Source organism: Somniosus microcephalus, chromosome 18 (genome assembly GCF_052327205.1).
Source record: "Somniosus microcephalus isolate GS21.2 chromosome 18, FLI_Smic_1.0, whole genome shotgun sequence".
Classification (NCBI taxonomy): Eukaryota; Metazoa; Chordata; class Chondrichthyes; order Squaliformes; family Somniosidae; genus Somniosus; species Somniosus microcephalus.
The window spans coordinates 32,737,740-32,765,349 of NC_141004.1; the positions used below are offsets into that span (position 1 = coordinate 32,737,740).

General features: G+C 44.1%; 1 protein-coding gene across 5 annotated transcripts; it reads right to left on the minus strand.

Annotated features, from left to right (window-relative positions):
* Positions 1–1,941: 1,941 nt before the first annotated feature.
* Positions 1,942–26,760, minus strand: LOC147105203 (uncharacterized). 5 transcript variants are annotated; one of them, XR_015081708.1, is made up of 9 exons: positions 26,656–26,760; positions 23,189–23,256; positions 16,040–16,097; positions 13,856–14,450; positions 13,335–13,494; positions 12,284–12,640; positions 11,609–11,701; positions 9,621–9,925; positions 1,942–9,481 (listed from the first exon to the last, which is right to left on the minus strand). XR_015081708.1 is itself a non-coding variant. In XM_086011328.1 (8 exons), exons 2-8 carry the CDS (start codon positions 23,208–23,210, stop codon positions 3,629–3,631), a joined length of 1,332 nt encoding a protein of 443 aa, XP_085867454.1. In that variant the 5' UTR covers positions 23,211–23,256; positions 26,656–26,760; the 3' UTR covers positions 1,942–3,628. The 5 variants fall into 5 exon arrangements, 4 of the variants coding, with proteins under 4 accessions (XP_085867454.1, XP_085867456.1, XP_085867455.1 ...); XM_086011328.1 differs by lacking the exon at positions 9,621–9,925 and having other exon boundaries at positions 1,942–3,675; XM_086011330.1 differs by having other exon boundaries at positions 1,942–9,925.
* Positions 26,761–27,610: the final 850 nt, after the last annotated feature.

A 27,610-nucleotide genomic window follows, 5' to 3' on the forward strand; every position in this document is an offset into this window, starting at 1 on the left:
AGGCCGGGTGGGTTTACCGACAGCTGCCTCCTCTTCCCTTCCAGCCAGACCATGATCAGCTCCCTTAGCACGAGCAGAGATTGAATGTGGGATTTTGGGGGGGTCTCTATGGCTCAGTTTCACACTTGTAAGATTGAGTATTTAACGTATAAAGAGGTCACACTTATAAGAAATGTAAAGTAACTAGAAATCATAAAATAGTCAAGTTAGAACCTAACTAGAATGCAGGCAGGTATGGCTAAGAAAGCAGATGAAACAAGTTGCTTACATTACAGTATGTTCAAGGCCTTGGGCAGTTAACGTAAGGGGACATTGAGTAAGTTAAGACCTTAGGCAGTTACCTTAAGAGGCAGAGGAGCAGAAGAATGTGAAAACCAACTCCAGGTAAGGAAAGACGTACATGACAAGGACGAAGATTTTGAGTTTAACGCATGAGTTTTATAGAAAGCAAGACCATCTGAGGGTTATAATCTATCCAAAGTGGGAAGCGGGTAATATTGTTTACTACTTTGTAATGCTATTGCTTATACATGTTTGTGTATTAAGACTTGGTTGAATTTAATAAAGGATTATTTGCAACCAACTGGTGTCAAGTCTAAATTAATGTTACACACTGGGTGACACATAGCACTTTTAACCTAATTAAATAGTAATTACAACCAACATCACTAAAACAGATTATCTGGTTATTTCTCTCATTGCTTTATGTGGAACCTTGCTATGCACAATTGTCCCTACATTACACCAGTGACTACACTTCAAAAGTACTTCTTTGGCTGTGAAGCGCTTTAGGACTGCCTGAGGCCATGAAAGGCGCTATAGAAATGCAAGTTCTTTCTTACTGGCAGCCCATGAGCATCAATTGACCATTCTTAATGTATGAACCTAGACCGAAATATCAGCAGGATATACAAAGGACTGGATGTTCATTGAGGTGTCGGGTAGGAGGCGGGACTACAACTTTCGGGGTTGTAGTCCCGCCTCCATCGAGTTCTAGCCAACCCACGCGATTTTGACTTGATCGACCTTGTTGAGCCCGCCCAGCGGGCTCAGCAGGCCAATTAAGGGCCACCCGGCAACAGGTGACGTCACAGATTGATATTTAATCTGTCAAGACCTTTTGACAGATGAAATATCAGCGTTTCACAGCTGCTTGAAGCTGTCAAACACTGACATCTGTACTCCAAGTTTATTCCTTCCTGTCAGGATGATTTAGAGATATCCCCGGAACAGAATGCTGAATGCTGCAACTTTTGACAGCTCGCGGCCATTCTGCTTTCTGTGCCGGTGCGATGAGGGACTCCCGAGACCTGAGGGAAGGAAGGCTGTAAAGGTATGTAAATGTAAGTAAAACTTCTTTAAACACACCAAACACACTTACCTCTGCACTCATGCACCCATCACTCACCTGAAAACCGGACATCTCGACCCCTTCAAGCCCTTCATCCCGACGGCCCGCCTCGCTAACTTGGCGTGGTTTGGAGCCGCCGGGAATCCCACATTTCACCAATGAAAATAGGGATTAGGCTAAAAACTGCCTGTTAACTAGTGCGGGTCGAGTACCCGCCTCCTTTGAAACTGGCATGGGGGCGGGATGGGTTCGTGCCCCCCGATTTCTGGATTTTAACCCCCCACACGCTTCCATGGCCCAATGAAAATTCTGCCCAAAGTGTTCATGTGATGTGATAGAGCATTACAAAGTTTCTGCCTCATGTTCACAGGCACTTTCCAACTGGAGTCATTAAATAGTTACCAGGAACAGAGAAACTAGCTGATTTTCCTAGTCATATGTAACAAACCAACACTGCCCTACCCACCTGACCATGATCAGGTCACTCAACATACACTGTGGTATTATTTGGTCGGTATCGTTTTGGGAGGCACATGGCACTTTGACCTTATTAAATAGTAGTTACATAATGAGAGAGAGAACGACAACTATTTGCTATAAAATGCATTTACTGAAACTTTTCTTTAAAAAAACAAATTTGGCGTGAATAAAAGATGCTAGTACACAATGAAATACAATTTGTGTTGCTTAAAAATATAGGTAAGAAAATAGAAGCAAAAAGTTTAACTAGAACCGTATCCAAACTATACAAGGACCATTCTCACATTTATGTTTTTGCATCATACAGATGTAGATCTTAATTTTTTCAGAATATAGCAAGATTCACATTCTTAATTTTTTTTATGTGCTCATGAGATAACTAAGCCACTTAATTTGGGCAGTAAGAGTCAACCACATAGGCCAGACCAAGTGGGGGTAGCAGGTTCCTGTTCTGAAGAACATCAGTGAACCTGGTGAGTTTCAATTGAGCAGCTTTCATGGTCAGTTTTTCTGGCACTAGCCCACAAATTTCAAAATTTACTGAATTCAATTTTCAACTTGCTATGATGGGATTTGCTAGTCCAGTACCTTAACCACTATATTACCATATACCTGGCAATATTATTTAATTTTAACTTTGTAAAATGTACATTTTATGGACTATTTCAAAAACTTAAAAGATATTTAGTGGTAAATCAAAGATGGATAATATGCATTGTACTACTAAAAGTTACATTTCTGGCACCAGTAATTTTTATGTTAATTATTGAACATTAATAAAAAGATTTCTGCATCTCTTGTAAATACTCAAGTGAAATATATATTGGATGGAGAAGGTTAAGAGGCAGAAACCCATATGTGCACTAGTCTCAGACTTTACAAATACATTTCCTCTGGCCGTTAAAACTTACACATTAGAAAATTGCACTATCCAAACAATCAAGGCTAATATTACTTCTCTTGGCTTGATCTAAAGGAGGAGAAATTTCCCTAGAGGGCCATTTTGGGCGCTAAGTCAAAAATGTTTGAAAAGTTAGCGCCAGGCGCTAACCTTTTAAAACATTTGAGAAATTCCCATTTTATGCTCCAAGAGGGAAGTGGATATAAAATTGTGTAAGATGCATATTGGATGTATCTTGTATCAAAAACGCCAATAAGTGCTTTTCTTATGTCAATAAACTGTCAGTATTGTAAGAGTAAAAAAAATGAGGGAAGTGGAGCGCTAAATCAAGCAGCGTGCCAGACTGACCGATCGAGGCACTCAGCGCGGGTCCGGTGCTCAGAAATTATTATTTTTTTTCCAATCGCTGATTTTTTTCATGTTGGCCGGTCACCGCGCCTTTAAATGGTGCCCCGCGAGCGGCCGGCCTCACTGTTTGCGACCCCTGCAGCAGTCAGTAACATCACCCGGCACTGCTGCGAGGCACGAGGGGGAATTTTTCTGACGTTATGATCTCCAGGCGCAGAAGAGCGGGGGCAATACCTGGTAGCGCCGCCACTAACCTCCCGTGGAATTTCGCGGGAGGCGCGGTTATCACCTCGGGGGGGGGGGGCGAAAAGCCGTTTGCGCCCCCAAAGTATATAACACATAGACTAGAGAGAATTTTGAAAACGAGTCCCATAATCACTTGAAATTTTGTGTATTTTAAATTTACCACCCCTGTAAACTGATATCAAGTATTCTCAGTACTTTCCAGGTACAATTCTCCTCCCTTATGAGGAGACCACAACAGTCCAAAATAAAGTTTTGATGAATTATGATGTACACAGGTTTGTTTAGAACTGCAAGAAAAAACATCATCTCCTCAGCTTTGGTATTCGTTGAACCTCTAAAAATCGATCATCTGAAAAAGAAAGCAATACTTATATTTAGACACTACACAGAGACAAAGATAATAACATAGGATTATATTTAAAGGGGTAATATCCTGTTTCACCAAGTGTGAAAACCGCAATGCTGCATGTACCTAAAACATTCAATAAATAAGTGGCAGTAATACAAAACAAGCTTTGCTAACATTTCAGTCTAGTCTGCAGAATGTTTCTTTATCAGAATTATTTAGTATATATATGAAGCAGAAAAATTCCTTCTAATACAACAGTTACATACTTTTAAGATGAACATTACAATCAGCTTCAATACCTTTTACTTTGCACCATTCCTACGTTTAGGGTACATGATGCATAGCACGTGAAAAGAGCAAACACATCCAATATGAAGGTTTATAAATTGAGGTGGTAGTTAGCTTAAAGCAGTCATTGAATCTCTTTTTTTATTTATTCACGGGATGTGGGAATCGCTGGCGAGGCCAGCATTTATTGCCGATCCCTAATTGCCCTTGAGGTGGTGAGCCTCCACCTTAAACCGCTGCAGTCCGTGTGATGAAGGAACTCCCACAGTGGTATTCAGGCGGGAGCTCCACAATTTTGACCCAGTGACAATGAAGTAACGGCGATATATTTCCAAGTCAGGATGGTGTGTGACTTGGAGGTGATGGGGTTCCCATGCGCCTGCTGCCCTTGTCCTTCTCAACGGTAGAGGTCACGGGTTTGGAGGTGTTATTGAAGAAATACTTCCTTCACTTAATTTTTCTGTTTAAAATGTCACCGTAACTATTTTAACGAGTTTCATCCAATGTATGTCATTTCAATATGGAGAAGATTAAAAAGAAATAGTCTTAGTAACTTCCCGAGACTAATTCTGTTAGAGAGCTAAATTTGTCGTATATATTCTCTTAACTATAGGTCCTGCCATGGGCAGTTCAGACTATACCAGATCAAGGAACAGGTCATGTTTTACATTTAACATTCCACTTGTAATGTGTTTTATATTTCTTTCTATTACTAATAGCTCTGAACCAATTACTTGGATATATCCAAACACTCTACCCACACCAGTATAAAGAGCAGCTTCTGCTCCTACGGGAAAGGGCTGGATATATTGTCGAGTTTATTTTTATTTATAAAGCTTGTCCATGTAATGGTATCACTGCTTATTTCTAAAATGTGTATGAAAATTCATTTGTAAAATGATACAATCCAAAAGAACAAACTTGTATTTATATAGCACCTTTCATGTCCCACAAAGCTTCGCAGCCAATGGTATACAGGAAACTTTCGATTAACCGGCCCCTAAATAACCGGAAATGTCGGTTAACCGGCAAAATTCAGGAGTAGGTTCAGGTAACTTTTATTACTTTTTTTACTCCATTTGTTGCTGTGCAAGGGTGTGGCTGCAGCTGTTGCTAAGCTACAGAGACGCTTGCAACTTGTGCCGATTGTTCTGAAGCGCAACAGGGTTTGTTGCTTTATATGGAGCTCTCAGCTCCGTATCTTTTACTATAGCGTTCGGTTAGCCGTAATTTTTGATGAACCGGCACCACGTCGGTCCCGTCCGTGCCGGATACCAGAAAGTTTCCTGTACTTTTCGATTGTCGTAACTGCTGTAATGTAAGGAAATTAGTCAGCCAATTTGCACAGAACAAGACCCACAAACAGCCCCTCAGTACTGCATTGAAGCATCAGCTTAAATCAGTGGTTCTCAAACTGGGGTCTGTGGAGACCTTCCAAGGGGTCTGCGAAAAAAAAACCCAATCTGTGATGGAGAGTGAGCTGGTGCAGAGCAGCCAGGTGCTGCTGAACAGGGTGGTAAATGCGGCTGCGCGCTGCAGGAAGACGAGAAGGAGGGAGGGCAAAAGACTGCTGCTGCTGTGGATTATTGCCAGTCTCGGCTGGTGACTGTCCAGATTTGACGGTTTCACTGCTGCAATGTTCGCTTGTGCTATAAAGTGTTATTGGCCGCAGCAGCGGTTCACAAGGGCTCTGGAGCTCTTTGTAGACCTCTTTCTGTGAAGTCATGTTCACACCGGAGTCTCGGTCATCCAGTTCCACTGAGCCTTGCACCATCTGCAAGTGGGTGACCGACTATCAGTCCTCACTGTTGCTGCTGTGAGCTACACAAATAGGATGAGGGAAACACAGCACTTCTGAGAAGGACCCAGGGCAAGAATTCATTTACTCAAGAAGTGCTCAGAAGTCCAGGCCAGCGCTACAAGGCAGGGCATTGACACCGCTGCAAAATTTATTGGTGCTGGAGCTGTCATAGTAGGAGGGGCTGGTTCTGGTGCTGTTAGTGGAAGAGTTTTTGGAGGCCTTATTTATGGCAATGCTAGAAATCCTTCTCTGAAAGAGTTGTCCTTGTATGCGATCCTTGGATTCGCCCTGGATGAAGCTATGGGATGCTTCTGTTTAATGGTCGCTTTCCTGGTTTTGTTTTCTACGCAAAATTTGCTGAACAGAACAGCTTAACCACGTACAAATGTAATGAATGTTTCACTGGATCGCACAAATATTGATGTTGGTGTCATGGAAATGTACATTTCTTAAGTCTGTTGTATTAGGATTTATTGGGAGTACGGGCCAGCAGTGGCTGGAATGCCACCGTCAACAACGGGTGTCAGAGGCAGGAAAGCGCAGGGCCAGCTGTTCAGAGGGGAACCGGCCGTCTGTAAACAAAGATCCCATCCCGACTACCAGCAGCGCTGGGCTACAGCCAAGAACAACATCTTTTATAATGGACTCTAGCATTTTCCCCACTACCGATGTCAGGCTTACCGGTCTATAATTCCCTGTTTTCTCTCTACCACCTTTTTTGAATAGTGGGGTAACATTAGCTACCCTCCAATCCATGGGAACTGTTCGAGTCTATAGAATTTTGGAAGATGACCAGCAATGCATCTACTATTTCTAGGGCCACTTCCTTAAGTACCCTAGGATGTAGATTATCAGGCCCCGGGGATTTATTGGCCTCCAATCCCATCAATTTCCCTACAAATACTGATTTCATTCAGTTTCTCCCTCTCATTAGACCCTATGTTCCACGACATCTCTGGGAGGTTACTTGTGTCCTCCTTTGGGAAGACAGAACCAAAGTATATATTTAATTGGTGGCAAAAACAGGAAGACAGATTATTATCTGACCGGCAATAGATTGGGAAAAGGGGAAGTGCAACGAGACCTGGGTGTCCTTGTGCACCAGTCGCTGAAGGTAAGCATGCAGGTGCAGCAGGCGGTTAAGCCGCCAAATGGTATGTTGGTCTTCATAGCGAGAGGATTAGAGTACAGGAACAAGGATGTCTTGCTGCAGTTGTACAGGGCCTTGGTGAGACCACACCTTGATTATTGTGTGCAGTTTTGGTCGCTTTATCTGAGGAAGGATGTTCTTGCCATGGAGGGAGTGCAGTGAAGATTCACCAGATTGATACCTGGGATGGCAGGAATGATGTATGAAGAGAGATTGGGTCGATTAGGCTTATATTCGCTAGAGTTTAGAAGAATGAGAGGGAATCTCATTGAAACTTATAAAATTCTAACAGGACTAGACAGACTAGATGCAGGAAGGATGTTCCCAATGGCGGGGGAGTCCAGAACCAGGGGTCACAGTCTAAGGATAAGGGGTAAGCCATTTAGGACTGAGATCAGGAATTTCTTCACCCAGAGAGGGGTGAACCTGTGGAATTCTCTACCACAGAAGGCAGTTGAGGCCAATTCATTAAATATATTCAAGAAGGAGTTAGATATATTTCTTAAGGCTAAAGGGATATGGGGAAAAAGCAGGGACAGGGTACTGAATTTGGATGATCAGCCATGATCTCATTAAATGGCGGAACAGGCTCAAGGGGCCGAATGACCTGCTCCTGCTCCTATCTTCTATGTTTCACAGGCCCTGTAAGTCAGACATACATTACATTAGATCTGTCTGTCCAAGGTTCAAATCTGCCATCATAATCTGGTACATTGAATAAAACAATGCTTTAAAATCACTATCATTTTATACATACACTAGCTGGCGTGCCAGGTAGTGCCGAGGGCATGTTGTTATGAAAAAAGTAGAATTAATTTTTATCCATATATATCTCAATGAGTCTGTCTGTCTGTGTGGGGGAAGGAGAGAGAGCGAGAGAGGGGGGAAGGAGAGAGAGAGAGAGAGGGAAGGAGAGAGGGGGGAAGGAGAGTGAAATTCCTGAATCAATACTAATGAATCAACAATTTCCTCACCTCCATGACCATTTTTTTTAGCTTCAGGCCCGGCCGGTCTTTAATGGCCGCCACTCACCTCAGCTCAGCTCCCGCACTAACGGTAGTTTGAAGGATTAGGCCCCGCCCACAAACCCCCCCCCCGTAGGATTGGTCAACCATCACGTCACTCAATGCTAATGAGCGGTATGATTGGTCAACCGCTAATGAGCGGATTTTGTCCGTTTTTTTGTATACTGTCCGAACAATGTTTGTCTGACCAAAAAGTAAATACGCCTATGACCTATGACATGCTCTATAATAGATAGATCGAACGGTATCACTACAAGGGGGAAATAATAATTTAGATGGGGTGTCTGTGATTACTAATCCATTTGAAAAGGGGTCCTTCAGCCAAAAAAGTTTGAGAACCGCCGGCTTAGATTATGTGGTCAAGTCTCTGGAGTAGGGTGTGAGATGAGAGTGCTACCAGTGAGCCTAGGCTGACACCAAGCCATTCAGTACATTACAATGCAGATACAGTTAGGACCCACCATCTGGACATGAAGGATGATTCCAAAAATTATGCAATATCCATACATGCAAGTGGCAAGTTAGAGCTAATCAATACTTTAACATGAAATGTAATCATAGTGCAGAAAAACCATACGACAAAAATGTGATGGATACAATAATTTCATTGCAAACAGAAAATGTCAATGGCAAGTGAAAGAAGTCTGTATTGTGAATATAGTTCAGTAAAATTTGTGCAACTTCAAACTTAAAATACATCAAAATGGGGATCTGGCTGCAAATCTAGCCCAGAATGGTGGAATGAAAATCTCCCCAGCACTCTGGCTCTCGTTGCTGTTGGGTATGAGCCTATCAAGCAAAACTAACCCTAATTTTCAGAAAGGCCACAGAAAGACTGCAGAAAATGGAAGAAAAGAGTGTCACACTGTGTAATGGGGGTTGGAAATGAGACATGTTATTTTGATAGGAGACAGAGATTTACTCTGCACCGGACAAGGAAGTGCTTAATGCAGCAACTGAGCCCCTGAAATGAGAGGTACTCAATCTTTCACCTTAACCAGAAAGATATTTTTTTTTAAATTGCTGATTATTTGATTTTCCAGTATATAACTAATAGAACTGTGACCAAGTCAAAATGTCTCTTCCCCCACTCCTTCATTTACTTAATCAGCGATGGGAATATCTTCAATCCTCCAACATTTCCCTCACGACAATGCCCTAACATTTCCCTCCAGATAAGCTTTTAATTTAATGCATGAAAGACAAAATGGAGAAATCCCAACATAGTATTGACTAACATCAACTGGAGATCAAATGTTACACTAATAGTGCCATGCAATATTCTAAAAAACATTCTACAATGTAGTCCTGTCTCTACACACCCCATACAAACTTATCCAAAATTTGCAGAGATCTCTCTAGCTCTGGATGTCCTGACACTTGACCATACATTCCTCACATGAATTTTATTGGCTGGACACCCATCTTCATTGATTGGAGCTTCCTCAGGTGCTATAATCTCCTCCTGTTCAATCATAAAGGCATCTTACTGTGTTCACCTTGAGAACGTGGAAAACTGGTGACACAAGATAAAATTGACTGCTGAAATTACAAAAAAAAAGTACCCGATTAAAATGCATAGAACTGTTCATGTCCATAAAGGGTTTGGGGATTATTGAAATTCAGTTTATAATAGAGCATTATATGAAATAAAGATTTGATAAAATAAGTTGTCACTCACCAGATTTACTGGAGTCGGAGCAAGCATCAGATCGGTATTGCACAATGTGGAATGTCACGGTTTCTTTTCTTGTTTTAGCCATATTGGTTATCTTGTTCTTTTACAAAGAATTTTGATCCAGTGACTCGTCACAGTTCACTTACATGCGCGGTGTCAAACTGTATGTGCACTTGATGTTTTGCTTATTTCTAAAACACTTACTGATAGAAGTAAACATAACTTGAAAACTTGGAGCCAACATGTAGCTGTTCTGGAGAATCTGAGTTTCTACCTTTTGTCTTGATTGTGTGCTTTTCCCGGTTTGCCTGTGCAGTGGATGAACAGTCATTTACATAGGTCAGGTGACACATTTACAATTGATGGCAGTGACCAGGAATAATTCTAACTGGCAAGCTGATTGAATGTCTTATTTTTCTGCTAGCAGATTTTATTGGGGTTTTGTAGATGACATCACTCTGGATTGTTTTTTTCCTCCTCATAATGTACTGATTTAACCAGTGTGAATAATTATGCACTGAGCAACTACTGTAATACCTCTTCTATAAATTAAACAAAAAACTTTTTTGAAAATAAATTCTCCTACATTTTGTTTCACACTGGGTATCTATTCAAACCAAGATGCCCAACTCGTGTCTGTAATGCTAAACCTTAAAGATCCTGGAAAATAATTACTAAATAGTAAAAGTTAATGAGCAGGACTGATTAAGCCAGAATAAAACTTTTAGAACTTGGAACTCAATTTACATTTTCATAAAGTAGTGTAATGTCACTCACAGGTAGCAGTGATCTACCAGGAGCATGGTTGTGATATTTAGCTTTTTATCTGGCTGTCACTTTTAGGCCAATGCTCAAGTACTCCCTGTGGAAATCCAGGTAAATTGTCAAGGCTTGTTAATTTTTCAGTAGATTTCAGGCTCCGGGATAAAATGGCTACCTCTGATTATTTTGTACCTGTAACAAGAGTATGATGATACATGCTAGACACATGCAGTTCATACTTTTTATTAAGTTTAAAACTTGGATTTTCTACATTGAAAATTGCAGTTACTGTGGAAAGAAATGGCAGATGATAAGGATAAGTGCTCTAGCAAATTTATACATGAACGAATCTCAATAAAGTTTGTACATTACCAAAAATAAAGCAATTAGCGTTCAGTTCACAATAGCACAGATACGATCAGTAATTCATTATTTGGAACATCACGGCAACCTTGCATCCTCCCATTTTGAGCTTCAATAAACTGGAGCCACAACATACTGCGACTTTCCTTTCCTTTTTTAATTCCCAATTGGGGAACTGCTAATCTGATCCTACTGTTTAAATATAACAAACATGGCCTGCAGTACTTCAATAAGAAACTATTCCCACTCTTACTCAATGCTGTCTTGAAAGTCATAGGAAACCAATGAAAACATTTCGCTTCTTTACAATTGAACTACGAGATAAAAAATTATGCGGTCAACAGAAGCAGTTGGTTTGAATGAGACAACTGAAATAATAGATTGCATGCAGCATACGGCACAAATTTACAAATTCATCTTCCCAATAGCATATCACTGAACAGTTAAGTAGTCAGCTTGGCTCAGTTGGTTGCACTTTCATCTCTGTCAAAAGGTTGTAGGTTCAAATCCCACTCGAGTTTTTGCCTACAAAGTCTAAGTGGACAGAACGGAGGTCATCCTTCAGACGAGGCATTAAACTGAGGCCCTAGCCACCTTTTAGGTAGATGTTAAGGTTCCCATAGAACTAGTTACAGAAGAGCATGGTCAATACTCATCTCTCAAAAAACACCACCAAAACAGATTAACTAGTCGTTTTGTTCAATACTTTCTGTGGTACCTTGCCGTGTGCAAATTGGCTTCCATGTGTGCATACAGAACAGCAGACTTCAATTTATGCAAAGCAAAGCGCTTTCAGATGTTTCTCAGACAAAAAGAGGCATAAAATTAACAGTACATTATTGACAAACAAATGAGGAAACACTTACCTACAACATTACTGGAAGTCACTTTCTTGGGCTGAGGCCTATTTTGGATTGCTGAAGCAGTTACAGTTGAATTCAGAGGCTTAGTTGAAGTAACTAAAAGAAATAGAAAAGCAATTTACAATAAGATGTGGCAAAATGACTGCCTCATGTACAGCAGAAGTAGTCACAGCAACTACAGGATTTTCCCCTCTTCCCCCATATTGAGGTCACTAATACGATAGCAAAATACTGCGGATGTTGGAAATCCAAAATAACAACAGAAAATGCTGGAAAAACTCAGCAGGTCAGGCAACATCCGTGGACAGAAATTTGAGTTGACGTTTCGGGTCGAACCCTTCTTCAAAACTTTTGAAGAAGGGTTCGATCCGAAACGTCAACTCAAATTACTGTCCACGGATGTTGCCTGACCTGCTGAGTTTTTCCAGCATTTTCTGTTGTTATTTTGAGGTCACTAATGCTCATTACCCAACAAGATGTACACTGTTTTAGAGCATTACATTTTTAATACACCCCTTTCACCCGAACGTTCATCCAGAAATTGAGAAAATGTATTACAATGGCAGCTGGCAATATATCGTGAAGCAAAATTCTCAAAACACTATGCTACTAGATAAGCTCGCCCAATTCAATGTCTAAAATAGCTTTGTGGGAAAAATTGTAGAAATGTTTCCAAACCTTTACTTGTGACTTTGAGTTGCTTTTCTGATCCCTTCCGTTTAAGCACTTCTGAATTGACTCTTTCATTTTTGATCCCAGCACGAATAAATGAGACCGATCCAGGTCTCAAACGATTTCCAGGAGGAATCAGCTTGCTTGGTGGTTGTACTCGACTGCTGACCTCGGTGCTAGCAGCTCTGCCAGCACTTGGAAGTAGTTTAATGCTTGTGTCAGTGGAGAGTTTAAAAGAGATTGATGGACTCGGCATCTTGCTCTCAGATATCATTGGTGCTTTTCCTTTACTTTGTTTGTCGTGCAAGACAGTACTCCTTCCAGAATCTCCAGAGGGATTTACTGGGTTGTTTAATGATGCACCTGTTACAAAAATAAAAACCCATGACATTTTCCTCCCTCCTCCATTTGCCTGGGTGCAAGTCAGGCGGCGTGCATTTACAATTTAATTCAGTTTGAAAGCCTTTTGTTACCACACAACAAACCTGCTACTGCAAAGTCAAGACGACCAGAGACAGCAAAAGGAACTGATACACAGACACAACAACTTAATGGCAATAATGAATGAAGCTACACCAATATGACCGAGTAGTGTAAACTGCTTCATGGGTGTGCTTGAAAGCTAAAATGCTGATATGAATATCAACTACAGGAAACTCTCTTTTAACCGGCACCTAAATAACCAGAAACCTCTGTTAACCGGCAAAATTCAGGAGTAGGTTCAGGTAAGTTTTACTTCATATTAGTGGCAGTTCCTGGATCCGTGGCTGTGTAACTGGGGTTCGTGCACTTGTTGCTAAGCAACAGGGACACTTGGTCTGTGGCCAGAGTTCCTGCACATGCTGCTAAGCAACAGGGAAGCCTGTGTACGGAGCTCTCGTACCTTTTAACTATACCTCTCTGTAATCCGGACTTTTTGATAAACCGGCACCACGCCAGTCCCGTTGGTGCCGGATGATAAAGAGTTTCCTGTATTACTTAGACAAAGTAACATAGGGTTAGTCACTTTTTCTGTACGTATAATGTAAAGCACTGAAATTGCTTCATGGGTACCTACCTCTGGTTTGCTTTCGGGTCCCCGTTGAGGACAAGGGTGAAAGCAGTGAATCCTTTTTAGAAAGATACTGGTAGGGCTTGGATGGAGCTAATGAATGCATGTTTCCTTTCCTGTTAAAACCAGATGGAAGCTTCAAACCAGATGGTCTGGAAAGCACTAACTGTTACAAACAAAAGATAAATTTAATTTAAGTCTTTTTGTATGAACACAGAGGAGAGAAAAGAGAAAATGCCTTATTTTCCAGCACAGAATTGATATTGTGGTAAAACAAGTAACAAGACAGCAGCGACCAGTGGGATCAGAACAAATGTTTAGTAAGTAGTAGCCAGTTTGCTGTTATGGGAAATGAATGAGTTAAAGTGCAAACCATTTTTCCCACTGCAAGACACAGCGTGATTTAGGTGAAAAATTTGACAATAGTACTGGTTATTTTAGTAATTCTACTACATAAATAGTATTTCTATATCTGTCTAATTATAAGCTATTGTACCGCTCAAAACTAAGAGAGTGAAATATAGCACCTTCTTAACAGCAGCTTGCTTGCTTTCTGTAGATAGGTTACCTTCCTTTGTTCGTATTGGTTTGTCAGAGCTTATTTGTTCAGACTCACTGGTCAACTCTATTCTGCAGTTAGTGGTTTCAGCTCCATCATTAGGATGTGCTTGCCCAGTGTTACTGTTTGGACTGTTTTCATTTACAAGCTGAAGGTCCACAGAAGGAAGAAGAGCTTTATTTGGACTGTCCAACACAAAAAATGTATCTCTCCTTGGACTGCGAGGGCTTTTTTTACATGTTCTTTCATCCTGTAAAAGTCTGACTTTGGCTTTGGATTCTTTTTGGTCACCGCCACTTTGGCCCTCTCTCCCTTGTCTTTTTGCATTTTCCTTTTCCTTCAAAGCACATTTCTCAAATTGATTTGCCAGCCGGTTTGCTTCCTTCACGATTTCTACCAGCTTTTCTGCACTTAGGGGGCTCCACTTCAGCACACTTTCATTGGCTTTCTGCTGGTTTCCATTATTACTGTTCACATCGATTCCCATAGCAACACACCTCTCAGAGTGTCTGACTGGGCCAATGAAGACTTCTTCAGCATCATTTTCAAGCAATGATTCTTGGCTGTAGAAGCAGAAAAATTTGAATTGAATACAGGTTAAACCACATCACCCCGACAAATTATCTGGTCAACAACTGCAGAGTCCTCCATCCTCACAAAAAAAAATGCTAAATACCCTACGAACCTTTAAGGGGAAAAATACATTAGAGAGAAGGAATGCATATACAAGTACTAACGGAATAAAAAGAAAAAATTGCAAGTGCTAGAAATCTAAAACAAAAACAAAAGATACTGGAAAGACACAGCAAGTTAGGCAGCGTCTGAGAGGAGAAAAGACAGGTTAATGGTTCAGGTGTGCAGTGACAAAGGAAAGACACCTGAAACACTAACCTGCCTTTTCCATTAGCAGACTGACCTGTAGTGTACTGGTTACAAATATTAACTTTTTCTCTGCACATTTGATCACACTGTCCTTTAAGGTGGCCTACAATTGGCCTCAGTGCACAAGCCAGGAATGGAAAAAAAAATAAGAGTCCCATTCCTGATCAGCATCCGGTGACCCTTGCTGTCTGGATATACACGTGATGACTAGCCACTTTTTTCAGGGGACTGGTGCTGTTGAACTGCATCACAATACAAGTCAGTTCATGAAACGAAGGAAAAGTAGGAGAGAGAGAGAGAAAAATATAAGCAGTCCTCCCATGTCATTGCTGAGTCAGATGAGTATGATGGGGAAAAGTGCGACACTTACAGAAAGTGCAAGCTATAGGCAAGACTTGCAACTCCAAAATTAAAAAAAATTGACCCAACAGGAATTTTCATGTGCATGTATGCTCTGCTGATTTTCAATTAGAAAGGAAAGTACAGTGTCACCTGCCCATTACATAGTAAGTAAATGTGTCCCTTTCCCACTGAAAATAAATTACACACAGAAATACACAGGTAGAGTACAGCAGACCTACAAAACTTACCTGTGGTTCATAGCCAGTGAGTTTTTGTTTATTCACAATTTTGCCATGACATACAGGGACAGAGAAAAATATTGCAGTGTTTTCACAACGGATGCAGCTTGGGCACCACAATGCTTGGTTCAGATGCTGGCAATTTGCACTTGGTCCCAAAACTTACTCTACTACTAACAGGCAAAACTCCCAAAATGATCACTTCCGGACTCAATATCGAGTTCAACAATTTCAGATCATAACCTCGGCCCCTATTTCATTTTTCCTGTAATTTTTCCACTCCTTTTGCCCCCCCCCCTTTCCTTTTGTTTCTCTCTCACACCTGGCAGCTATCTCTTGCCCTGCCAGTACACTTTACACCTAATCTCAGCCTATTACCATCTCGTCTAGCTTCGAATACCTTTTATTGTCTCTTTTATTTCTTTTATTCTTTTGTTCGATCGCAGCCCTGCCTTCGATCTATTTTCTTTTCTTTCCAGTTTTGAAGAAGGGTTCGACCCGAAACGTCAACTCAAATTTCTCTCCACGGATGTTGCCTGACCTGCTGAGTTTTTCCAGCATTTTCTGTTGTTATTTCGGATTTCCAACATCTGCAGTATTTTGCTATCACACTATAATATGCTTGAAAACAAGAAACAATTCCTTGCCTCTTTAACAAGATTACACTTACTTGACAAAGCCCTCCTTACCTTTCTGCTGCAAAACCAATTCCAAAATCAAATGTTTCTTCAGTTATAAAGTTAACATCTGGCAGGGAAAAAAAAGTTTAATTATTTTTTTAAGTTACAAAAATTACTCACAATAACTTAAACAGATACTGGAGTTTCAGAATTTACACAACAGTCTACACATTTCAAGAAGTAATTCATTGCGTGAAGCATTTTGATATTTCATTGTGAAAAAGCACTAAACAACTGTTAGTACACTGGAACGAGTTTGCATTTATATATCCTTGTCATTCTTAGGATGTCACAAAGCAGTTTAAAGTGCAGTCGCTGCGATGTAGGCAATCTATACAACCGAATTGTACACAGCAAGGTTCCGCAAACAGCAAATGAATGAATTGACCAGATAATCAGTTACTGGTGGTGAGAGTTGAAGTTGGCACCTGGAGAATTCCCTGTTTTTTCCCAGTAATGTCATGGATCTTTTGTCTACTTGAGTAGGCAGTCAGGTCCTCAGTTTAGTGTCTCATCAAAAGGCAGCACCTTTGACAATTCAGCACTCCCTTAATACAGGTAGACTATCCTTTATCCGAAAACCTCGGGACCAGCCGTGTTTCGGTTTTCGGAAAATTTCGGATGGTATTTTATAAGGCTGGGAAATTTGTCGGGGGTGGGTCGTCGGGAGTTGGGGTCGGCAGGGGGTCGTCGGCGGGGGTTGGGGTCGTGCGCACGACTTACGCTGACCCTCTGCTCAGCGTAAGTCGTGCGCCACTCTGGTCATGTCATGCGCACGACTTACGCTGAACGAAAAAAACGTCGGTTTTTAGAGGTTTTCGGAAGTTCGGATAAAAGGTAGTCTACCTGTACTGCACTGAAGTGGTGGCCTAGATGACGTACTTAAAATCGGTAGTGAGACTTCAATCCACAATCTTCTGCCTCAGAGGAGAGCGCAGCCAACTAAGCTAAATTCACACTCAACATAGGATGTTGCAGATAACGGAGTTTTATAAAATTTATCTGCGTGATATGGATGTCGCTGGCAAGGCCAGTACTTATTGCCCATTCCTAGTTGCCCTTAGAAAGGTGGTGGGGGGCTGCCTTCTTGAACCACTGCAGTCCATGTAGTGAAGATATTCCCACAACACTGTTAGATAGGGAATCCACAGATTCTTGAGTGCACTTTGAATGATTCCATGGAGAGCATCAGGGTTAAAATTGCTTGAATAACTTCAACTCTACAGAAACTCCAGAGTCCTTCAATTCGCTATTGCTACACGCACAGCTGTTTATCTGTCGTCACCTGATATTCTTAAACCCACCAAAGAATGTAAATGGAGCCGATTATCAGGAGCTAAGACTTGCTACTTTAATTCCATGATAATTCATTAGTATCATGAGCACACCAGACTTTTAAATAATAAATGGTGTTGGAGGTGCAAAGAACTAAACACATGGCAGTTTGCATTGACCGTGTTCCCATATTACCATAATTTCTGCCATCACATAGAAAAAAATATTGATGGTAGTGTATTAAATGGCCAGACATCTACCTAACCCACCATTATTTAGTTCCACAACATGGTGAATCCAAACAAGACAAACTGCTGTAGATTGGAACCCAAGGTCTCAAGTGCTCCAGTCAAATAATTCATAAATAAAGGATGCTATGTATGAGCTTAGAACCTCTGACGGGTGGCTCTCCTGTGAGCTCTGGGGTACCCACTGTGGTAAACCACTGTTAACTCTGTACAGGTCCGGGCATGTCTCCGCCCCTGGCTCCACCCCTAAGCCCGGGTATAAAGGTGACTCACCACCCTTCCCCCGGGAGCTCTTAGGATGGATCCACTAGCAGAGGCATGCTCCAGTTCTTAGTCAATAAAAGCCTACTTCGTATAAATTCAACTCGTAGTCTTTGGTGTTGTTGATAGTGCATCAATTTTATTGACTAAATTTTCGACATGGAGCAAATCTTGAAGCCGGAACGTTTAGACCTGGATCCTCAAGCAGCAGATGCAGCCAATAACTTTGAACACTGGCTGAGCTGTTTCGAAGCCTTCCTGGAGGCTTCCAGCACTACCGTCACTACAGATGACGCGAAACGGCCTGTCTTGAACTCACGGGTGAGCCACCGAGTCTACTCGATCATCCGAGACGCCACAACTTACGCGGCCACCATCGCGACGCTAAAGGAACAATATGTGAGGCCTGTTAACGAGGTCTCCTGGCTACCCGAAAACAGCGCCCCGGGGAATCGGGCGCCGAATATTTACTGGCACTGAGAGTCCTCGGCCGGGCCTGTAATTGCAAAGCGGTGACGGAAGACCTGATCCGAGACGCCTACGTAGCCGGCATCAGGTCCAACTATACTCGGCAGAGGCTGCTGGAACAGAGGGGACTCGACCTGCAGAAGACGGTGGCCCTCCAGAACATGGACGCCTACCCCCCTGACCGGATGGCCACGTGGATGTCACAGGAGCAGCCATCTTGGGACCCGGTAAGGCCACAAGCCGCCAGCAGCCCAACTACAGCTGCAATGACCAGAGGCCAGAAATGCTACTTCTGCGGCCAGGCCAAGCACCCCAGACAGCAATGCCCAGCAAAGGACGCGACCTGCTCCAAATGCGGCAAGAAAGGCCACTACGCGAGAGTGTGCAGGGCGAAATCGACCCCCAATTCCAGCAGCGCCGCGTGTGAACCGTGCAGGCTGCCATTTTGGACCCCACCAACCACGTGTGAGCTGTGCGGGCCACCATTTTGGGCACCACCAGCCGCGGGGGAGCCGCCATCTTGGACACCATTTCGAGACCAGGCCCCCGGCGCGGGCGAATACTACAGCGACCCACCGACCTCGACGATGGCCTCCATCACCCTGGACCAATCTAGGCCCCATCAACTAGCCAGGTCCATGATGAACGTAAAGGTAAATGGCCATGCCACAAATTGCCTTTTCGACTGAGGAAGCACGGAGAGCTTCATCCACCCCGACACGGTGCGACGCTACTCTCTATCGGTTATGCCCACACGCCACCAGGTCTTTATGGCCTCAAAGTCCCATACGGCGGATGTTGGCAGCTACTGTGTAGCGACTCTGACAGTGAACGGCGTGGAGTACAGAGATTTTAAATTCCTCGTCCTGCCACAGCTCTGCGCTCCCGTACTGCTAGGATTAGACTTCCAGTGCCATCTGGAGAGCGTCACGGTGGCATATGGCGGGCCCCTGCCCCCACTTACAGTCTGTAGCCGGCAGAATTTAAACACGGCGCCGCGCAAAGTATGCAGCCTGTCCACCCTGAAGGTCAACCCCCCCCCGTTGTTCGCTAACCTCGCCAAAGACTGCAAGCCAATTGCTACTAAAAGCAGGTGGTACAGTGTCGGGGATAGGAGCTTTATTAAATCAGAAGTAGAAAGACTCCTGAGGGAAGGGATTATCGAGGGCAGCACCAGCCCATGGCGAGCCCAAGTGGTGGTAGTGAAGACCAGCGAAAAACAGCGCCTGGTTATTGATTACAGCCAGACGATCAATCGATACACGCAATTAGACGCATACCCACTTCCCCGCATATCTGACATGGTCAACCAGATAGCACAATACCGGGTATTCTCGACGATTGATCTGAAGTCGGCATACCACCAGCTCCCCATCAGGCCTGAGGACCGCTAGTACACGGCCTTCGAGGCCGACGGTCGCCTCTACCACTTCCTCCGAGACCCCTTCGGCGTCACCAACGGGGTCTCGGTCTTCCAAAGGGAGATGGACCGGATGGTTGACCAGAACGCGCTGCAGGCCACCTTCCCCTATCTAGACAACGTCACCATCTGCGGCCATGACCGGCATGACCACGACGCCAACCTAGAAAAATTCCTCCGTACGGCCCAACGGCTGAATCTGACATACAACAGAGAAAAATGTATGTTCCGCACCACGCGCCTCGCTATTCTTGGCTGCGTGGTGGAAAATGGAGTCATTGGCCCCGACCCCGACCGAATGCGCCCCCTCCTGGAACTACCCCTCCCCCACTGCCTAAAAGCCCTGAAGAGATGCCTAGGGTTCTTCTCTTACTACGCCCAGTGGGTGCCCAACTATGCGGACAAAGCCCGGCCCCTCATCAAGTCAACCTCCTTCCCCCTGACGGCAGAGGCCCGTGCGGCCTTCACCCTCATAAAAGAGGACATTGCGAAGGCCACAATGCACGCAGTGGATGAGTCCATCCCTTTCCAAGTGGAGAGCGATGCATCCGACTTCGCCCTAGCCGCAACCCTTAACCAGGCAGGGAGACCCGTGGCCTTCTTTTCACGGACCCTCCAGGGCCCCGAAATTCGACACTCCTCAGTCGAGAAGGAGGCCCAGGCGATAGTGGAGGCTGTACGGCACTGGAGGCATTACCTGGCCGGTAAACGTTTCACCCTGCTCACTGACCAACGGTCAGTAGCATTTATGTTTAACAACAGACAAAGGGGGAAAATCAAAAATGATAAGATATTGCGGTGGAGGATCGAGTTATCCACCTAAAACTACGATATCTTATACCGGCCCGGGAAACTTAATGAGCCCCCAGACGCCCTATCCCGTGGGACATGTGCCAACGCACAAGTCGATAGGCTACGGACCCTCCACAATGATCTCTGCCACCCGGGGGTCACCAGGTTCTTCCATTTTGTTAAAGCTCACAACCTGCCTTACTCCATCGAGGAGGTCAGGACCATGACCAGGAACTGCCAGGTCTGCGCCGAATGCAAACCGCATTTTTATAGGCCAGACAGGGCACACCTGATTAAAACCACCCGCCCCTTCGAACGTCTCAGCGTCGATTTCAAGGGGCCCCTTCCCTCCTCTGACCGCAACACGTACTTCCTCAATATTATTGACGAGTACTCCCGTTTCCCCTTCGCCATCCCCTGCCCGGACATGACCAGCGCCACAGTCATCAGGTGCCTCAACGACCCGTTCGCCATATTTGGCTTCCCCAATTACATCCACAGCGACAGGGGCTCGTCGTTCATGAGCGACGAGCTGCGCCAGTACCTGCTCGAGAAGGGCATAGCCACGAGCAGGACTACCAGCTACAACCCCCGGGGTAACGGACAGGTAGAGAGGGAGAACGCAACGGTGTGGAAGACCGCCATGCTCGCCCTAAAATCCAAGGGCCTCCCAATCTCCCGCTGGCAAGATGTCCTCCCCGATGCGCTCCACTCCATACGATCACTGCTCTGTACTGCCACAAACGCCACCCCTCACGAGAAGATGTTCGTCTTCCCCAGGAAATCCACCTCGGGGACATCACTACCGCCATGGCTGACATCTCCGGGACCCGTCCTGCTCAGGAAACACGTGAGGAGCCATAAGACGGACCCCCTGGTCGAAAAGGTTCATCTCCTCCACGCCAACCCACAGTACGCCTACGTGGCGTAACCTGACGGGCGGGAGGACACAGTCTCAATTCAAGACCTCGCACCCTCAGGTACCACCCGAAACACCATCGATCACCATCCACTACCTCCACCCACCACCACTACCCACGATGCACCACCGGGGTGTCTACCACGAACTGATGACATGCCGGTGCCATCCCTACCCCGAGAGGACGACACGCCAGTGCTCCGTCCCACGTGAGAAGCGGCCGCGGGCAAAGAACCGCCGCAACCGGCACCACGAAGATCATTACGGCAGACAAGACCCCCGGAGAGACTTTCGTATACGAACTTTTGAAACACTTCACCCTGCCGGACTCTTTTTTAAACGAGGGGTGAATGTGGTAAACCACTGTTAACTCTGTACAGGTCCGGGCATGTCTCCGCCCCTGGCTCCACCCCTAAGCCCGGGTATAAAGGTGACTCACCACCCTTCCCCCGGGAGCTCTTAGGATGGATCCACTAGCAGAGGCATGCTCCAGTTCTTAGTCAATAAAAGCCTACTTCGTATAAGTTCAACTCGTAGTCTTTGGTGTTGTTGATAGTGCATCACCCACACTGTCCACTTTTATAAAGTTAGTAAACTAAATGAGGTATCAAACAGAATAGAAGTTATAAAATTAACAATACATAGCAACTGAGACATTTAGTCAAGTTTACGCCCTCATATTTCTCCCAAGTTATATAAAACCACCACAATTCACACAGCACCTTTAACGTAGAAAAACATCCTACGGCATAATATTACAAAAGTGGATGGCGAGACAAAGAAGGGGAGATTAGGAGGGGTGACCGAAAACTTGGTCAAAGGGGTGGGCTTCAAGGAGGGCCAAAAAGGAAGAGAGGGGTGTGGAAAGGCAGAGCAGTTTAGGGAGGGTATTCCGGAGGGTGGGGCTTCGACTGCTGCCAATGGTGGTGCAAAAGGGATGGGAGGGGGTGCACTAAAGGCCAGAGTCAGAAGAACAGAGAGTTTGCGGGCCATCGTTGAGCTGGAAGAGGTTACATAGATAGGTTGAGGTGATGCCATGAAGGGATTTAAACACAAGGATGAACATTTTAAATTTGAGGTGTTTGGGGGTGCGACCAAGAGCCAATGTCTGTCAGCATGGACAGGGTTGATGGGCGGGTGGGAATTGGTGTCTGATAGTATACAGGCAGTAGAGTCTTGGATGAGCTGAAGTTTATGTAGGGTGGAGGATGGCCAGGAGAGCATTGCAATAGTCAAATCAATGAGGTGACAAAGGCATTGATGAGGGTTTCAGCAGCAGATGGGCGAGGCACAAACGGAGGCGACGATGCAATGGAGGTGGAAAAAAGTGGCCTTTGTAACGAACAGTATATGGAATCGGAAACCCAGCTCAGAACTGAATAGGATGCTGTGATTGCAAACAGTCTGGTTCAGCCCGATACAGGAAACTTTCTTTTATCCGGCACGGACGGGACTGACATGGTGCCGGTTCATCAAAAATTCCGGATAACCAAACGCTATAGTGAAAGATAGGGAGAGCTGACAGCTCCGTATAAAGCAACAAACCCTGTTGCTTAGCAACAACTGTAGAACAATGGCCTCAAGTTTCAAGCATCTCTGTAGCTTAGCAACAGCTGTAGCCACACCCTTGCACAGCACAGATGGAAGAAGGCAAATACAATATGAAGTAAAACCTACTCCTGAATTTTGCCAGTTAACCGACATTTCTGGTTATTTAGGTGCCGGTAAATCGAAAGTTTCCTGTACAATAAACATGCATCAAATGTTGCAGTTACCGTCATCAGTTGGCAGATTCATTCTTGTCTTCAAACGGAGTTTCCAGTTAGCTCAATAAATGTTTTATCTGATAAAGAAAGAAATCTATTAAGTTAATGCAAGTAAAACAGCCTCTACGATTGACTTAAAGCTTTTGAGCCGCTTATTCCATAAATCACTAATGCTACTGTTTTCATGGATTTGTTTTCTAAAAAGATCTCAAGTGAAACATTAGTATTTTGCAGAAGTAAAAACCAACATATATTTTTATTTCATTCTATTTGGTTCATTTTTTGGTGCCTCTCTCTGTCCCCGATTTCAAATCCAAGGTTGGAAGCAGTGCACTCACCAAATCGACTACACCAAGCCAGTGCAGTTCAAACTGCAGTCATACTGCCACTTCTGTATCGAAAGTGGCAATGTAACTAGTCAGATCAGACTCCACAGCACAGCAGTGGCAGCTTCACACCATAAATCACATTTTCAAGCCACAGTATAGCTGATTTCTCAGCGCTCAGGTGTATAGCAAGAATTAATGCATCATGACATCAAGATTAAAAGCGGTTTGATGGATGTTCAGCAAGATCTTAAGCTTTCATTATCACTTTAAAAACACGCCTTTGATTCATTCACGCGTGAACACAAGATCCATAATAAGTACAAGTTTGGGGACGGAGACAACAACAAAAAATGCTGGAAACACTCAGCAGGTCAGGCAGCATCGAGGAGAGAGAAACAGGGTCAACATTTCGAGTCAGGGACCCGTCGTCAGAACTGGAAAAGATTAAAGAGAAGAGAGATTTTTAAGCAGGGGCGGGGAGGAGGGGAGGAAGGAACAAAGGGAAGGTCTGTGATAGGATGGAAGGCAGGAGAGATTGACTGACAAAAGGGATGATGGTGCGAGGCAAAAGGAGAGGTAATGGGTCAAGTTAAGAAACAAAAGATGACTCTAGAACAAGGTGTGAATGATGATGGCAGCAACATTAACAGTTACCATGTGAGAAAACAAGAGGAAAAAAAATTAGGTTGTAAAGTGCCTAATAAAGAGGTGCTGTTCCTCGAGCTTACCTCTACTTTTGCCTTGCACCATCATCCCTTTTGTCAGTCAATCTCTCCTGCCTTCCATCCCATCAGAGCTTCCCTTTGTTCGTTCCTCCCCTCCTCCCTGCCTAAAAATCTCTCTTCTCCAACCTTTTCCAGTTCTGACAAAGGGTCGCTGACTCGAAACGTCGACTGTTTCTCTCTCCTCAATGCTGCCTGACCTGCCGAGTGTTTCCAGCATTTTCTGTTATTATTTCAGATTTCCAGCATCCGCAGTATTTTGCTATTGTTTTAGCGACTGAGAAATGGCTTCAGAATCATTGAAAATTTTAAATGTGAGAGATAGTATAACCTGGGTCAAAGCAACCCTTGCACAGTCAGACAAACTGGTCTAACGTCACAATATGCAAAATGCACAATCAATTCACCCCAACACTATCGAGGATCAGAAATTCAGACTCGCCAGGTGCCAAAGACTGGCACAGTTCTAAGCACAGGAAACTTTCGATTTACCGGCACCTAAATAACCGGAAATCTCGGTTAACCGGCAAAATTCAGGAGTAGGTTCAGGTAAGTTTTATTACTTGCCTTCCTCGATCTGTTGCTGTGCAAGGGTGTGGCTGCAGCTGTTGCTAAGCTACAGAGACGCTTGGAACTTGTGGCCATTGTTCTGAACCTGTTGCTAAGCAACAGGGTTTGTTGCTTTATACGGAGCTCTCAGCTCTCCGTATCTTTTACTATAGCGTTTGGTTATCCGGAATTTTTGATGAACCGGCACCACGTCGGTGCCGGATAAAAAAAAGTTTCCTGCAGCATAGTTTTTTTAGTGGCATAGTTCAAAAGGAATCTTTAGAATGATGTAAAGTAGGACAATTACTACATTCAGTCACCAGTCAAATGCTATGCCAATACTAAATGTCAGGCGATCAGAAGGGGCTTCATTATCTCCTGGAAAACGATTTGGTGCCCGGACCACGTGTGGCACGATTGCAGTAGAGGTCTTTCAGTGTGGATTTACACTGCAGAAGTTTTCTAGATAGAAACATAGAAGATAGGAGCAGGAGTAGGCCATTCGGCCCCTCGAGCCTGCTCCGCCATTCAATGAGATCATGGCTGATTATCCAAACTCAGTACCCTGTCCCTGCCTTCTCCCCATATCCCTTGATCCCTTTAGCCTTAAGAAATATATCTAACTCCTTCTTGAATATATTTAATGAACTGGCCTCAACTGCCTTCTGTGGTAGAGAATTCCACAGGTTCACCACTCTCTGGGTGAAGAAATTCCTCATCTCTGTCCTAAATGGCTTACCCCTTATCTTTAGACTGTGACCCCTGGTTTTGGATTCCCCCGTCATCGGGAACATCCTTCCTGCATCCAGTCTGTTTAGTCCTGTTAGAATTTTATAAGTTTCAATGAGATCCCCTCTCATTCTTCTAAACTCCAGCGAGTATAAGCCCAATCGACCCAATCTCTCCTCATACGTCATTTCTGCCATTCCAGGTATCAGTCTGGTGAATCTTCGCTGCACTCCCTCCATGGCAAGAACATCCTTCCTCAGATAAGGCGACCAAAACTGCACACAATACTCAAGGCGTGGTCTCACCAAGGCCCTGTACAACTGCAGCAAGACATCCTTGTTCCTGTACTCAAACCCTCTCGCTTTGAAGGCCAGCATACCATTTACCTTCAGCGACTGGTGCACAAGGACACCCAGGTCTCGTTGCACTTCCCCTTCTCCCAATCTATTGCCGTTCAGATAATAATCTGCCTTCCTGTTTTTGCCACCAAAGTGGATAACCTCGCATTTATCCACATTATACTGCATCTGCCATATCACCCAACCTGTCCAAACATAGCCCATTTCAAGCCATAAAAAAGGAAAATATTGCCGATGCTGGAAATCTGAAATAATAGAAAGAGCAGGCCAGGCAACATCAGTGGAGAGGGAAACACGGGGTTAATGTTTCAGGTCGATGACCTTACATCAGAGTTCATCCCTGTTCCGCCACAGAAAGCTGCTGCGTGTTTCCAGCATCTTTAAGATGGGGGGGGGGAATGAGCAGAGCCACGCAACCAGGGTCTGTAGATAACCGCTCTCTGGAGAGACACCGAGCCGTCCAGTTGTACACAGGAGCACTCTCTGCGGCTTCGGGTGCAGCTACAATGTGCCACTATCCTATCGGTGCGGAGCAATTTTAGAAGCATCGCAACACAAACAGCGGCGGCATAACTCACGAAGCGACCGAGTACTGTACTGCGAAGTTCTGGCCAAGGGCCTCCCTCGAACCGCTCTTCCCTTCACAGATGACCAGCAGCAGCTGGCTTGATTTCACAGATACAAGACACCAACTTAAACTCACAGCATGCGGTGTAACTCCAGACTAGTCCAAAGACCCTGGCCGGCTTCTTTAGATGCTCTATACTTCAAAGCAGATATTTTCCTACCGTCTTAAATCTTTTGGTTTGTTTTCTTTTGCCTCCGGTCATGCCCACAGGAAAAGGGGCGGGGCCATGTTCAAACTGGTCACACGTGACCAGAAAGTGCTCCTCGGATTGGTTGTAATGTCCAACAGTAACAAGCTTTTAGTTTCTAAAATTTTATGAATGATTGATATTTTTCAATAATCTAACACTTCAGGAGTTCTCAACCTTTTTGCTTCTGCCCCCCCCCTCCCGTGTTATAAAATTCCACGGACCCCCTATAACATAAAACAAGTATTTTTTTCTGCATAAAAATTAGTTGTACAATTAAATTTATTTATGATTTTTGTTCTACTTACTTACTGTGAAACATTACACCTTACATAATGAGGAATTATGACATAACCTGAGAACATGTTAATTTCTGCACTTTCAGCATGTAATAAACACACACCAGCTAGGGATGGGCAGAAATGCCAACCATGCCCACACCCCAAAAATCAAAATATATATATATATAAAAAATGACAACCGTCACCCGAGTGGTGAATAAAGCATGATTCCCCAACCTCCTCAAATGGGCGAACATATCAGCAGATATCCCACATGGGTGAGTAAAGCATCAGATACCCCAGGTGGGTGAAAGAAAAAAAAGACTTTACAGCCAATGAAGTACTTTTTATGTGTAGTCACTGTTGTAATGTAGGAAATGTGGCAGCCAATTTTGCACACAGCAAGCTCCCACAAACAGAAATGTGATAATGACCAGATAATCTGTTTCAGTGATGTTGATTGAGGATAAATATTGGCTAAGATTCCCCCGCTCTTCTTCAAAATAGTGCCATGGGATCTTTTACATCCACCTGAGAAAGCAGACGCTCAGTTTAACATCTCATCCAAAAGACAGGACCTCCGACAGTGCAGCACTCCCTCAGTACTACGCTGGGAGTGTCAGCCTAGATTTATGTGCTCAACTCTC

Excerpts from the sequence above, each read along its gene's own strand:
- LOC147105203 (XM_086011328.1), bottom strand. The coding sequence starts at position 23,210 with ATGAATCTGCCAACTGATGACG. Across the intron at positions 12,641-13,334 it reads GACCCGAAAGCAAACCAGAG|GTGCATCATTAAACAACCCA; the intron begins GTAGGTACCCAT and ends TTTTTGTAACAG. Across the intron at positions 11,702-12,283 it reads ACTCAAAGTCACAAGTAAAG|TTACTTCAACTAAGCCTCTG; the intron begins GTTTGGAAACAT and ends TATTTCTTTTAG.